Source organism: Nymphalis io, chromosome 25 (assembly GCF_905147045.1).
Source record: "Nymphalis io chromosome 25, ilAglIoxx1.1, whole genome shotgun sequence".
Taxonomy (NCBI): domain Eukaryota; kingdom Metazoa; phylum Arthropoda; class Insecta; order Lepidoptera; family Nymphalidae; genus Nymphalis; species Nymphalis io.
Genome location: NC_065912.1, coordinates 6,875,894 through 6,888,030, shown reverse-complemented (window position 1 = coordinate 6,888,030; position 12,137 = coordinate 6,875,894). Strand labels below are relative to the sequence as shown.

General features: G+C 36.4%; 2 protein-coding genes across 2 annotated transcripts; one reads left to right on the top strand and one right to left on the bottom strand.

The window, feature by feature from the left end:
* Nucleotides 1-1,535: 1,535 nt before the first annotated feature.
* Nucleotides 1,536-3,820, bottom strand: LOC126778310 (H/ACA ribonucleoprotein complex subunit 2-like protein). Its single transcript, XM_050501812.1, has 2 exons — nucleotides 3,484-3,820; nucleotides 1,536-3,218 (listed from the first exon to the last, which is right to left on the bottom strand). Exons 1-2 carry the CDS (start codon nucleotides 3,720-3,722, stop codon nucleotides 2,987-2,989), a joined length of 471 nt encoding a protein of 156 aa, XP_050357769.1. The 5' UTR covers nucleotides 3,723-3,820; the 3' UTR covers nucleotides 1,536-2,986.
* A 4,718-nt stretch (nucleotides 3,821-8,538) lies between these two features.
* LOC126778298 (ADP-ribosylation factor-like protein 3) lies at nucleotides 8,539-11,131 on the top strand. The gene is made up of 5 exons (XM_050501794.1): nucleotides 8,539-8,665; nucleotides 8,741-9,001; nucleotides 9,321-9,453; nucleotides 9,734-9,837; nucleotides 10,730-11,131. Exons 1-5 carry the CDS (start codon nucleotides 8,660-8,662, stop codon nucleotides 10,772-10,774), a joined length of 549 nt encoding a protein of 182 aa, XP_050357751.1. The 5' UTR covers nucleotides 8,539-8,659; the 3' UTR covers nucleotides 10,775-11,131.
* The last annotated feature ends 1,006 nt before the right edge of the window (nucleotides 11,132-12,137 follow it).

Here is a 12,137-nt window from a genome sequence, read left to right as displayed (position 1 = left end):
CGCTTATTCTACCTAAACCTTGGCCTACGATATTGCTCTTTGTCTTTCGACAGGTTTCCATGCATAATAAATAATCGTATATAATACATAATAATATGTAACGAGTACTTTTTCTGTCTATAGCCAATCATTATGTTAAAATGTGTTTAGAAAACAAAGATAGAAATCGCTTCTAAAATTATCATCGAATGATTTTGTCTAAGCCCGCCGGTGCACCTTAAAAGGCGCGTCTTAAATAAGATTTTTCGATTATTCCATTTTTTATGATAAAATTGTCTACTTTTGTATCAGCTTGTATGTATGGTTAATTAAACGTATATTTTGTAAATAAATTTGTTATTTCCATTAAGTTGCTGTTATAGGCTTTAGGGTGATGTAGGTAGTCTGTGATAGGTATCAGAACTGTGATTAGAATGGTCAAACCATTGTTACCAACGATTTCTATCTGTTGTCTGTTGTAACTGAACTTATTATTTGTCAAAATCAGACAGCGTCACTTTTGTTTTGTTTTTACCTATGCTATTAAGATTATTTAGGCAAAGGCTCCACGTTTGTTTTCTCTTAGTCGATAATGTATTATCTTTATTATTTATTAGTTTTTTGTTTCGCGTATAAATTTAAAGTTGAGTTACAAATGATTACAGATAGGTATAATGTTGCTTGAGATTTGATTGTTTATAAAATAGTTGTGTATGTCTTAGTGTATGAAATAGTCTTAAATTATAGTATTTAATTAAGCCTCTGTAGGATATTTATTATTTGCCCTATTAAAATATTTAAATTAAAATTTTAATGGTATGATTATATGAGCATTTTGTTCAAAGAATTATAACTATACTGTTTTTTTAACATGCCTTTATATTTCTTTTTGTTCACGCACAACATAATCTCCCTAATTTTTAATGTTATATAACGTATGTTAAAATTTTTAGTTGTTTACTTATTACAGCTGTTTTATTACTCATCAAACATCATAAAATAACCAAACTGAATATAGAATAAAATTATCACTATTATATCTTAATACAAAAATATGTATAATTATGGAAATTAAGATATTATGGACTTACCATACGGAGATAGCAAACAAACTATTGATATTATGTATTTTAAAGATGTAATAATTTTAAGGTTATTTTTGTATTTTTTTAGACCCAGTAAATTACACAGAAAACGCTGTAATACATATATCCAATTCCGCGACATTTAAATAAAGTAGACACTATTTTATAGATAACATTTATCACTTGGTAAGAATTTGGAGTACAAAATGTCACAATTAATAATTTCGTTAGTCTTTATAGCGTTGCACATTATTACTAAAAAATAATGAGCTAAAAAATAAATACAAATTTTCGATTTAAAAAACTTAAAATCTCAATAGAGGTTAACTGTTTTTTTATCTGTTAATCTCCTTTGAGAGCGGATAAGTATATTAGGAATAAATTAATAAAGATGTGCAATTGCTCCTTAAGGTAAATTTCATTATAATTTGGCGATAAATATAATAGCTGCGTATAAATAAAAATCTGGTCTATTTTCCTACACTTTATTATAAAAAGTATGATCTCATTGTACTTGACAGTGCACTAAAATCAGGGTTATTCTTTAGGTTCTCCTAGAGGTAACCATGTATTTCAATGTCGTAGCAATTATTACCATAGCGTTGAAAACTATATTCATTTATAATCAGTATATAAACTACAGTTGATCAATAAAATAAGCCATTGCATAGTTAGCTCCTAACCTTATATTTAAAATGACAATTTTTATTTTTGACAGTTGAAATATGCCGCGAAAATTTAACATGCCATTTATTTTAAGAATAGGGATGCTAATAAAACTTTCTCGTGGATTAGATATATATTATTTATCATTCAAAATTAAATTGAGTATTTTTATTAATATTTTTTTTTTATGATATCCATAAACCAATGAAAGCATACATTAGGATACACATATTTACTTTTTATTAGCAATATGTGGTTTCACCTAGGAGATATAAAAATATTGCTTCAATTACTAGTATAGATTAATAACAGGTAGATTTCAGTAGAGCGTTATAAAGTTGTAAGATCAGAAATGATCTTAAAATACCTTAAGAATATACAGAGACAAGAGCACTAGAATTTAGTGTAGTTATACAAAGATTATCTACTGAAATCTATTCTGAAGCTAATTTAGTATTAGCTAGCTTAGACGCCCTAGTATTCTAGTGCATAATTAAAGTACCTAAAGTATTTTGCCAATCTTCACTGTCAGTAAGACAATCTGCCATTTTTTACGTACCCTTAGATTTTAATAAGTTTAATAAATGTATGTGTAATCGAAACTTTTTTTATTTTAATCCTTGTCATATGCCATACCATCATCTTCTCATTCAATTAATTCAATATGTAAATGCTCAAATTGTAGAAAAATTATGAACTTGATATCTTATATTTCAAAAAAAATTACAACTTACGTTTGTACCTTGATTTAAAAAGTAATAATGTTAAACACTAAAATGGCTTAAGAGGGAACTCTATTGGATTAGGAATGTTATTAAGAAAACAGGTTTAAAGTATATCATGTTACCAATTATATTAAAACTTACAAAAATGTTCAATAATTCAATGCTATTTTACTTTATCATGTATCAAACTGGACTGTTTGTGTTTACATTTAATCATTTATTAGTATTATAGAAAACCTTTTTTTTTTTCAAATAAAGAGTTATATTAACAGTATTATTTCCCTTAGTCTTTATATGGAAAAAAAATATCTTAAAATTAATAAAGATTTTAATTCTAGTCTTATATTATTAACTTATCTGGTTTCACTTAATATTTATCAAAGAATAACATGTATCTGGCAGACTATCCCATGTTGGAGTAGAAGCCTAGAAATCATATCACTGACTGAATTCAAATAAGTTAGTCATGATATAGTTATGAACATTTGCAGTTCTTACAATAGTTAAATCTGTCCTATATCTAAGCTATATTTATAATGGATGTCCGAGCAGTTTTATTTCACCCCGTACTTCATCAAACAAGTCTTTGTATTCATCATGTTCTTTGACAAGGACCATGATGCATCCTCTCATTGTGCCCATCGCTGCACCAATGTCTTTACGACTTGGTGTGTAACAGTATGGAACATCTTTTTCTTCACAGACCGCTGGTAAGTGACACATAATTTCAATTGGAGATATGTCACCCGCAAACACCACAATCCTGAAACAGTTTTAAGATATTTATTGCAGGATGTTTCAAAAATACTTGAAATGTATTCATAGTTGTAAATAAAGTCATACATAAATGGTAGTTGGTATCTTTAATTAATCTGTATAGCATAATAGTATAAAGTATATAGGTAATACATGTAAAAATAACAGTGTAATACATAGAATGTATTTCCGAGTACACAACACATATAACATAAGTTTATTTATACATAACCTACATTTGTAAACAAAAACATTATAACCTAAAAACTTACCCTTTTTCCCCTAAACGTAGCTGTTTTTGTACAATTTTCAAACCGTTTCTGATATAATTTTTATGTCCACTAGATTTTTTGATTAGTTTGTATATTTTCTTACTGAGCTTTTTGGACGCCATCGGTTTAGCAATAATACTGCAGTGTTCCACCTTATCGTCATAACTTTGCGGCTCATTTTTAATACTAACGTCACCTTGCTCTTCTTGGTCCACTGGTTCTTGTTTAACTTTACCCATTTCAAAATTATTTAATGATGGCTTCAATAATATATGCAGACAATTTCACTTTACGACCACGTGCAGTTGCGGTATGCTATTTGACCATTACCTTCAAAGTGACAGTGACAATTGACATTTCAATAATCGTCTTATAATAATTAGGTATTTTACTTTTGCGGAGATTGAGACAACTATAAAAAAAGAAAAAGAAACCATACTTAAAACTTATTTTTAAACTAGATTTTTTTTTTAAGAATAGGTAGGCGGACAAGCGTATGGGCCACCTGATGGTAAGTGGTTTCCAACGACCACCAATAATACCAATTACTGCTGTTTTAAATTGACTGAATGTCGTTCTGTAATACGGGCCTAAAACTTAAGTCATCATTAATTTATTCTTAAGAAACTATTATGTGTTAGAGGAACTAAATTCAATGGTTTAATTAAAAGGACTCTTAAGAAAATAATTGAAATAACAAATTTAGGCTACGAATTTCTAGCTACTTACCAAGCTACCATCCGTAGTAGATGTAATTTTGAAATCATACATATTCTTATATTCACTAGTGTAAGCTTATTAGTTAAATCTTTAGGATCTATGAACATAGATTTAATCTTAACTCCTCAACTGGTGCGCATCCGCAAATGCGACGTGTCAAAATAGCGCGCGTCTGGTGACCGTCCCAATCTGGGACAATTGTCTTATGTCTCGTTACCCAGCAAAAATAACAACAATAAAATGATATTCTTACTCGCATCTATTTCAATATGTACGAGAAAAAATAGCCAATAATATGAGCAGTCCGTGCAGTGACGGAGAAAGAATACATTTCACTGCCCCTCTCTTTCCCATGGGTGTCGTAAGAGGCGACTAAGGGATATCTGAGCAACCATCTGCTCATCTGGTGGTAGGATGCTAACATCCGTCTGGCTTGTTACCACCGTACGCATGGTGAAAAACTCGTGAAGTGGCTTGCAGCCGCGTTTCGAGGTCAGCCAGCGTACAGCCAGTGCCCGAGCGAGTATTGCCGCGATGGGTGTTGGTCCAGTGGAGACGGCTGTTGAACCAATGCCGGGGGAAACTGTATTGACCTGCCGGACAGGGAGACCCGAAGAAACGGCTGTTCCGCTGGCCGCCCGTGGCATAGTACAGGGGCCCGAGCGTGCCTAACCAGCTCGCGAGGCTGCCCCACCAGGCCACGCATAATCTCGGGGTGGACCGTCGTGCCGGTTGGTGACCGGAAGGTGGGGTCCCGGCGGCCACTTCCGGGGGGGTTCGGGGGCCCTTTCGTCCGGCGGATCAGTATATTTTCCTTTTTGGCAAACATTTGGGAAAACACGCCTCCATACTTTGCCCATCCCTATCGTGGCAATACGTCGCTCGCTTCACGTCTCTTTTCCTAATTTTGTCGTTCAGCGGTGAACACCCCCACCATACCCACGCTGTTTGAGGTCGAGTTCTCTAACATCCGAGGACTCCACGCTAACCTCAACGCTGTCCACCACCATCTCGAGACAGCACGGCCAGCAATGTTGTTTCTCACGGAGACGCAAATACTCCGCCCTGCCGACACCAGCTACCTTAACTATCCCGGCTACATGCTTGAAGAATCTTTTAAAGCGAAAGCCGAAGTATGCTTGTTCGTCAGGGCGGATGTTTGTTGTCACCGATTGCGCTGCTTGGAGGACCCCTCCTTCTCCATGTTGGTGGTACGTGTGGACCTGGTTCGTCAGAGTCGAGTCTACGTGTGCCTCTACAGATCCCACAATGGTGACTTGGAGACAAGCCGATTATTCGACCATCTTAGTCGGGTGGCAGATGCTGCGCAAGAGCAGTTTCCTAACGCGGAATTGGTGTTTTTGGGGGATTTTAATGCTCACCATGAATCATGGTTGAAATCCCTCAAAACTGACCATGCTGGAAGAACTGCTCATGCTTTTGCTCTCACACACGACTTGACCCAACTGGTTGATCAGCCCACCAGGATCCCAGACATTGATGGGCAAGCGCCTTCTCTACTGGATCTTCTGCTGACTTCTCACCCGGTGGAATATCAGGTTGTGGTTCAAGCTCCACTTGGTTCTTCGGATCACGGCCTTATATCTACCAAAGTGCCACAGGCCAAGCTGCCGCCATCAGCGGTATGCAAACGTCGCGTTTGGCACTATAAGTCAGCAGATTGGGACGGTATGCGCGATTACTATGCGTCAGTCCCTTGGAAGGAACGTTGCTTCAGTGGGAATGACCCGATAGCTAGTGCCGCTGCTGTTGCTGATGAGATCATGTTAGGAATGGAATACTACATTCCTAGCTCAGATCTCATCAATAGGGGTACGCGTAACCGTTGGTTCGCGCGTGAATGTGCCGACGCTGTATCATCTAAGCAGGCGGCATATCGCGCGTGGATCAACGGCTGCATTAGCGGGGCGTCTAACATTGACTCACTGAAAGCAAACTACAATAAAAATTCCAAGTCCTGTAGGAAGGCATACACGAGAGCGGATGCACAGCGCATTGTACAGATTGGTCATAACCTTATTTCGCATCCTAGGGGCTCCCGTAGCTTCTGGCGTCTGACCAAGTCTGTGCAAAACAATTTCTGCCAACCTTCGCTGCCACCGCTCAGAAATCCGGACGGATCGCTAGCTCACAGTCCGCAGGAGAAAGCCGACCTCCTGGCTAAACTCTTTGCCGACAACTCTGTGATCGATTATTGTAGTGCGCAGCCACCAACAATACCTTCATGTGGCCACACAATGCCTGACATCAAAATCAGGCAACATGATGTGCGTGCGGAGCTGCAATCACTCGATATACGGAAAGCTAGCGGTCCCGGTGGAATACCAGCCATTGTGCTGAAGAAGTGCGCGGTGGAGCTGTCTCCTGTGTTAACGCGCCTGTTCCAACTTTCTCTCTCTTCGGGATGTGTGCCGGAGGCTTGGAGAAGAGCTAATGTGCAAGCGGTTCCCAAAAAAGGGGATCGGTCTGACCCGGCAAATTATCGGCCAATAGCTATCACCTCAGTACTTTGTAAGGTGATGGAACGGATTTTAAACAACCAACTGATCCATTACCTAGAAGATCACTGTCTAATTAATGATCGTCAGTACGGGTTTCGACCAAAACGGTCCACAGGTGATCTTCTAGCGTACGTAACGCACCTCTGGGGTGAAGCTATCGACAAGCATGGAGAATCGTTGGCTGTCAGCCTCGATATCTCCAAGGCTTTCGACAGGGTCTGGCACAGAAGTCTTCTCTCCAAGCTACCGGCATATGGTCTGCCTGCTCAGCTATGCACCTGGATTGCCAGCTTCCTACACAAGCGTAGCCTTCGTGTTTTAGTAGATGGTTGCGCTTCACAATTCTATGTAGTGAATGCTGGCGTCCCCCAGGGATCTGTGCTATCTCCCACACTCTTTCTTTTGCATATCAATGATATGCTCTCCCTTGGGAACATACATTGCTATGCAGATGATAGTACAGTGCATGGTGGATACCACGGACGCGCAGTGGCTGGGCGGGCGGAAACTGAGGAGAGGCGGGAGAATCTTGTTATTGAACTCGATAGGACATTAGAGCTCATCGCCAAATGGGGTTCTGATAATCTTGTTGAGTTTAATGCCAAGAAAACACAGGTGTGCGCTCTCACAGCGAAAAAGTCACCATTTTACCCTCATCCCTCCCTCTGTGGCACACCGCTGATGATACAAAGCAAAATCGCCATGCTGGGGATGGACGTTCGCTGCGACCTTAGTCCAAGGGATTACATCGAGGCTATTAAAAAAACAGCTTCACGAAAACTCGGAGTTCTGAACAAGGTGCGGCGTTTTTTCACGCCACAACAACTGTGCCTGTTATACAAAACACAGGTACGGTCTTGCGTTGAATATTGCTCGCACTTTTGGGATGGTTCCGCTAAGTACCTAATGGAGGCCTTGGAACGGTTGCAGCGACGTGCAGTACGCATTATTGGCGACGTAAAGGTCACAAACACCCTTGAACCTTTACAATTGCGTCGCGAGATAGCAGCACTGAGCGCTTTCTATCGTCTGTATCACGTCGAGTGCTCTGAGAAATTATTCTCTCTAATTCCTGCTTCCCCCTTCCTTCTTAAGTCCACGCGAGCTGGTTCTCGATGTCACCGCCTAACTGTGACATCAATTCCATCGCGCACAAAGAAATTTGGCAACTCCTTTCTTTGTCGCACTACCAAAAAATGGAATTCCTTACCAGCTCACGTGTTCCCCTCCTCTTACAACCCGGGTTCCTTCAAACGAGGCGTGAAGCGGCATCTTGCGGGCCGGCAAGGCGGGGACGGCTAGTACAGAACATTCTTCCCGACTGTACTGGCCGTCGTCGCGTTTGGACTCTACTACCACTTACCATCAGGTGGAGTAGAGTCATTTGCCATCCCGGGGCATATAAAAAAAAAAAAAGAGCTTACAAGGACGGATTTGTTAAACTATGGACAAAGTAAGTTAGCTGTGTGGATTGAAAGTGTGAAGAAAGTATATTATTATTTATAGTTAATTTTAAATTTGTATGGAAATATCCATATGGAAGTATCCATATCCAATTTTTTAAAACTATTATGTTCTTAATACATAAAACTTTCCCATATGTATGAAATTCAAATTAATGATACGGTTTCACGTTTTTTTTTAGTGTTAAATACAGTTTTTATTATTATTCTAATTATGGTGGATTTTTATTAAACGATTATATAATTTAATTACTTGGCAATTTTGAAGTAATTTGCTCGTAGACAGAGAATTAGTTTCTCTGTCTACGGTCTTGACAAAGCAGAAATGTCATATTCTGTTACCATGGTAACGTTGATGAGACAACAAATTTATACTACGCAAATAAAAAAGTTAATAGTGTTATAACTTTCATCACGATGTTGAATTGGGTGTATTGAACTTTCGCAATCGATAGGCCTTAAGAATTTTCAATGATGGTAAGTTTTGTGCACACATTCTAATAATGTATACTCGGTTTTGCTTGAATTTAGTAAATAATTTTAATTTTTAAGGGGCTTTTGAGTATATTAAAAAAGTTGCGTTCGAACCCAGAGAAGGAGCTGCGCTTGTTGTTACTTGGCTTGGATAACGCTGGTAAAACTACGATTTTAAGACAACTTGCATCTGAGGATGTAACGCATGTAGCACCGACTGCTGGATTTAATATCAAATCTGTATTATCCAATGGTTTTAAATTAAATGTCTGGGATATAGGAGGACAACGAAAGATTAGACCTTATTGGAGGAATTATTTCGAAAACACCGATATTTTGGTATGTAATTGATTAAAGTCAAAGTTACGAATCTTTTTCCATACTTAACAAACATGATAGATTTTTATTAAGCAAATAATTGTTATTTAAACTTTTATAATTCACAGCAAGGAAATATTATAATTACATTTTGTTATTAAAAATGACTTAATCTTCTATGTATTAAAATCTTGTATTAAATAAAATATAGGGATAAAATTAGGACACAATGTTATTAAAAATAATAAAAAGGAATGACTTGGTTTGAGTTTAAAACATATATATCTACATAAAATGTATATTTTTTTAAAAAAATTAGATATATTTTTTATTCTTTTAGATCTACGTTGTTGACTGTTCTGATCACCAACGTCTCGAGGAGACTAGTCTAGAGCTGGCTGAACTGTTGCAGGATGATAAGTTAAGAGGTGTACCATTGCTTGTGTATGCTAATAAGCAGGATTTAGCTTCAGGTAGGTTTTAGCTACTCCAATTTAAGTTACATTAAAAAATATGTTTACTTATTTTCAAGCAAATTGGAAAATTAGCTTATTTTTTACAAAATTCCTTTTTACAATAGGAACTACTCATTTTAAGAGTTATAAAATAGTGTTAAAAATAAATGAGAGTATGTTTTATAAGGTATTGGCTGAGCACGAACTATCTATCGAAGTCAAAACTATTAAAGTATTTAATTGATCTCCACAAAAGTTCCTATAAATTTTACTGTTATTATTATTTTATTTTTTAAAGCACTTCCTGCCAGCGAAGTGGCCCAGCTCCTCGGATTGCACTTAATCAGGGACCGCACTTGGCAGATTCAAGCTTGTGTTGCTACTGATGGAACTGGCATTAAGGTATATAATCTATTTAATGGTCTATAAAGTTATAATAAAAACGTTTTTCTTTAATTTTGGTATAAGTTGGTATGTACATTAACAGTAGTAGTATTTTCAACACAGTACCTTTGCTTTTAGATTAATTAAAAATCAACATTAAGATTCCGTTGAGTATTTTCCATTAATCCGATTAGTATTGGACTTTTACAAGTACTTATGAATCGTCAAGGCACAGAGCAGATAAATATAAATGTACCCTCACAACCACGCGCTGGTAAACAGTATAGATAGGGATACTGTACGAGAGGCAAATTAAGGCGATGCTAGTTCTGGTCCTGAATAAATGAACCACCAGTTGGTAAATTGCTACCACTGACTCCTAATAGACATCAAACCGTAAGAAATATTAACCATCACTTATATCGCGAATGCGACACTAATCTTGGGAACTAAAATGTCACTCGTGCTCGTACTTACACTGGCTCACTGACTCTTAAAACTGGAACACAACAATAGTTTTATTATTGTGTGTGTATCTATTATTTGTTTTATTATTCATGTGCTTAATTTGTGATTATAATTCATCTCGTGCTTAACGGTGAAGGAAAACATCGTGAGGAAACCTGCATGTGTCTAATTTCATTGAAATTCTGCCACATGTGTATTCTACCAACCCGCATTGGAGCAGCGTGGTGGAATAAGCTCCATAACCTTCTCCTCAAAAGGGAGAGGAGGCCTTAGCCCAGCAGTGGTACATTAACAGGCTGTTACTGTACTGTACTGTACTGTGTGTATCTATCCAGACGGGCGTGCACAAAGACCTACTACCAAGTAAAATCCGCACAGGTAGTATATATATATATACACTTCTACGTATAATATAATTAGTAAAATTGTTTTTTTTTCACAGGAAGGTATGGAGTGGGTTTGTAAGAATATGCCAACTAAGAAGTAAATTCTTTGTTATAGTTGAATTGAACTCGTATTAATAGAATAAGATATACCGTCTTATTAATAAACGTGGAAAAAACGGGCATTGAGGACTACCGGCAACCACAGCGACACTATCGATATCCGTTTGCTACTTGTTTGTGTTATTTTTGATGCAAAATATTAATTGGTATAGCAATATTTAAAATGACTTTGTAAAGTTACAACCGACATATCTTTTTCATTTGACCTCCTTTGACGCATAGTGTTGTGTTGCCTACTCATAAAATATAACACGTTTATTCATAATATTATAAAATTATTTGAATTTAACAATTTAAAAAAAAAGAAGCAAAGAGCACAAAACTTTATGGTATTACAAAGTCCGTCCAGGTTTAATATTAATTAAAAAAAAAAGTGTTTATTATTATTTTTAATATAGTTATAATATATTTTGATGTTAAAACATTCTAGTCAATATGTGCATTTTTCTTTAATATTAAGTCACAAAATAAGCTTGTATGGAGGTAATACAGGTGACATCTTAATTACTCAATCGAACATCTTGAAATTTTGCATACACCTTATCGGGATTACAGAAAATGACATTGGGTACTTAACGGGGTGTGGGGCTCCCCCTCATCCTGGGGAAGCCACTGGCGGAAACTAAAATTGTAAATCATTAAGCGATTTCTGCAATAATTACAGGCACAGTTGCAATTTAACTATTTAAATAAAATGTATACAAACATTATTATAATGTCCTTATCACGATATTTTAACATTAATAATGTATTAAATTAGATTTTTCTTCCAATTAAAATAAATAAAATACATTTACAAATAGATAATTCGTCTTTTATTTAAGCACTAATCTCTCCATCAACACTAAAAATATTTATTTACATTATTATCGTAAATATCAATTATATTCATAAAAATACTTAGGGACTAATATTTATTGAAAAAATCAGTTTTTTTAATTAGAAATATTAGTAGTACATTAAATAGAAAGCGTATAATCGTATTTGTGCGTCACAAAGTTGCTTTAGACGCTTCATTCATATCAATGGCGTAGTTAGTACCGGTGCCCCCTTAAGGTGAGGGGGCCCATAAGGGCAACGTATGAAATATTATGATTATATTTCCGTACTTGCAATACCAAACTATATATATGTACGCGTATGCAAGAAAAAAAGGATTCTAACATTTCTATAGTGCAAGACTGTGCAAGTCCTTCTGCAAAGGTACCAGCCACTTATCAAATATTTTACTACCAAAAAGCGATGCTTAGATCTGTGTTCCGGTGTGAGGGGTTAGTGAGCCAGTGTACTTCACAAGGGACCTAACATCTTAGTTTCGAAAGTTCGACCACGACCACTAGGCGC

Bases quoted from the DNA above. Each gene is read 5' to 3' on its own strand.
- LOC126778310 (XM_050501812.1), bottom strand. From the start codon at position 3,722: ATGGGTAAAGTTAAACAAGAACCAGTGGACCAAGAAGAGCAAGGTGAC. The intron at 3,219-3,483 runs GTAAGTTTTTAG...AAACTGTTTCAG, and splicing joins CTACGTTTAGGGGAAAAAGG to GATTGTGGTGTTTGCGGGTG.
- LOC126778298 (XM_050501794.1), top strand. The intron at 9,002-9,320 runs GTATGTAATTGA...TTATTCTTTTAG, and splicing joins TCGAAAACACCGATATTTTG to ATCTACGTTGTTGACTGTTC. The intron at 9,454-9,733 runs GTAGGTTTTAGC...TATTTTTTAAAG, and splicing joins TAAGCAGGATTTAGCTTCAG to CACTTCCTGCCAGCGAAGTG.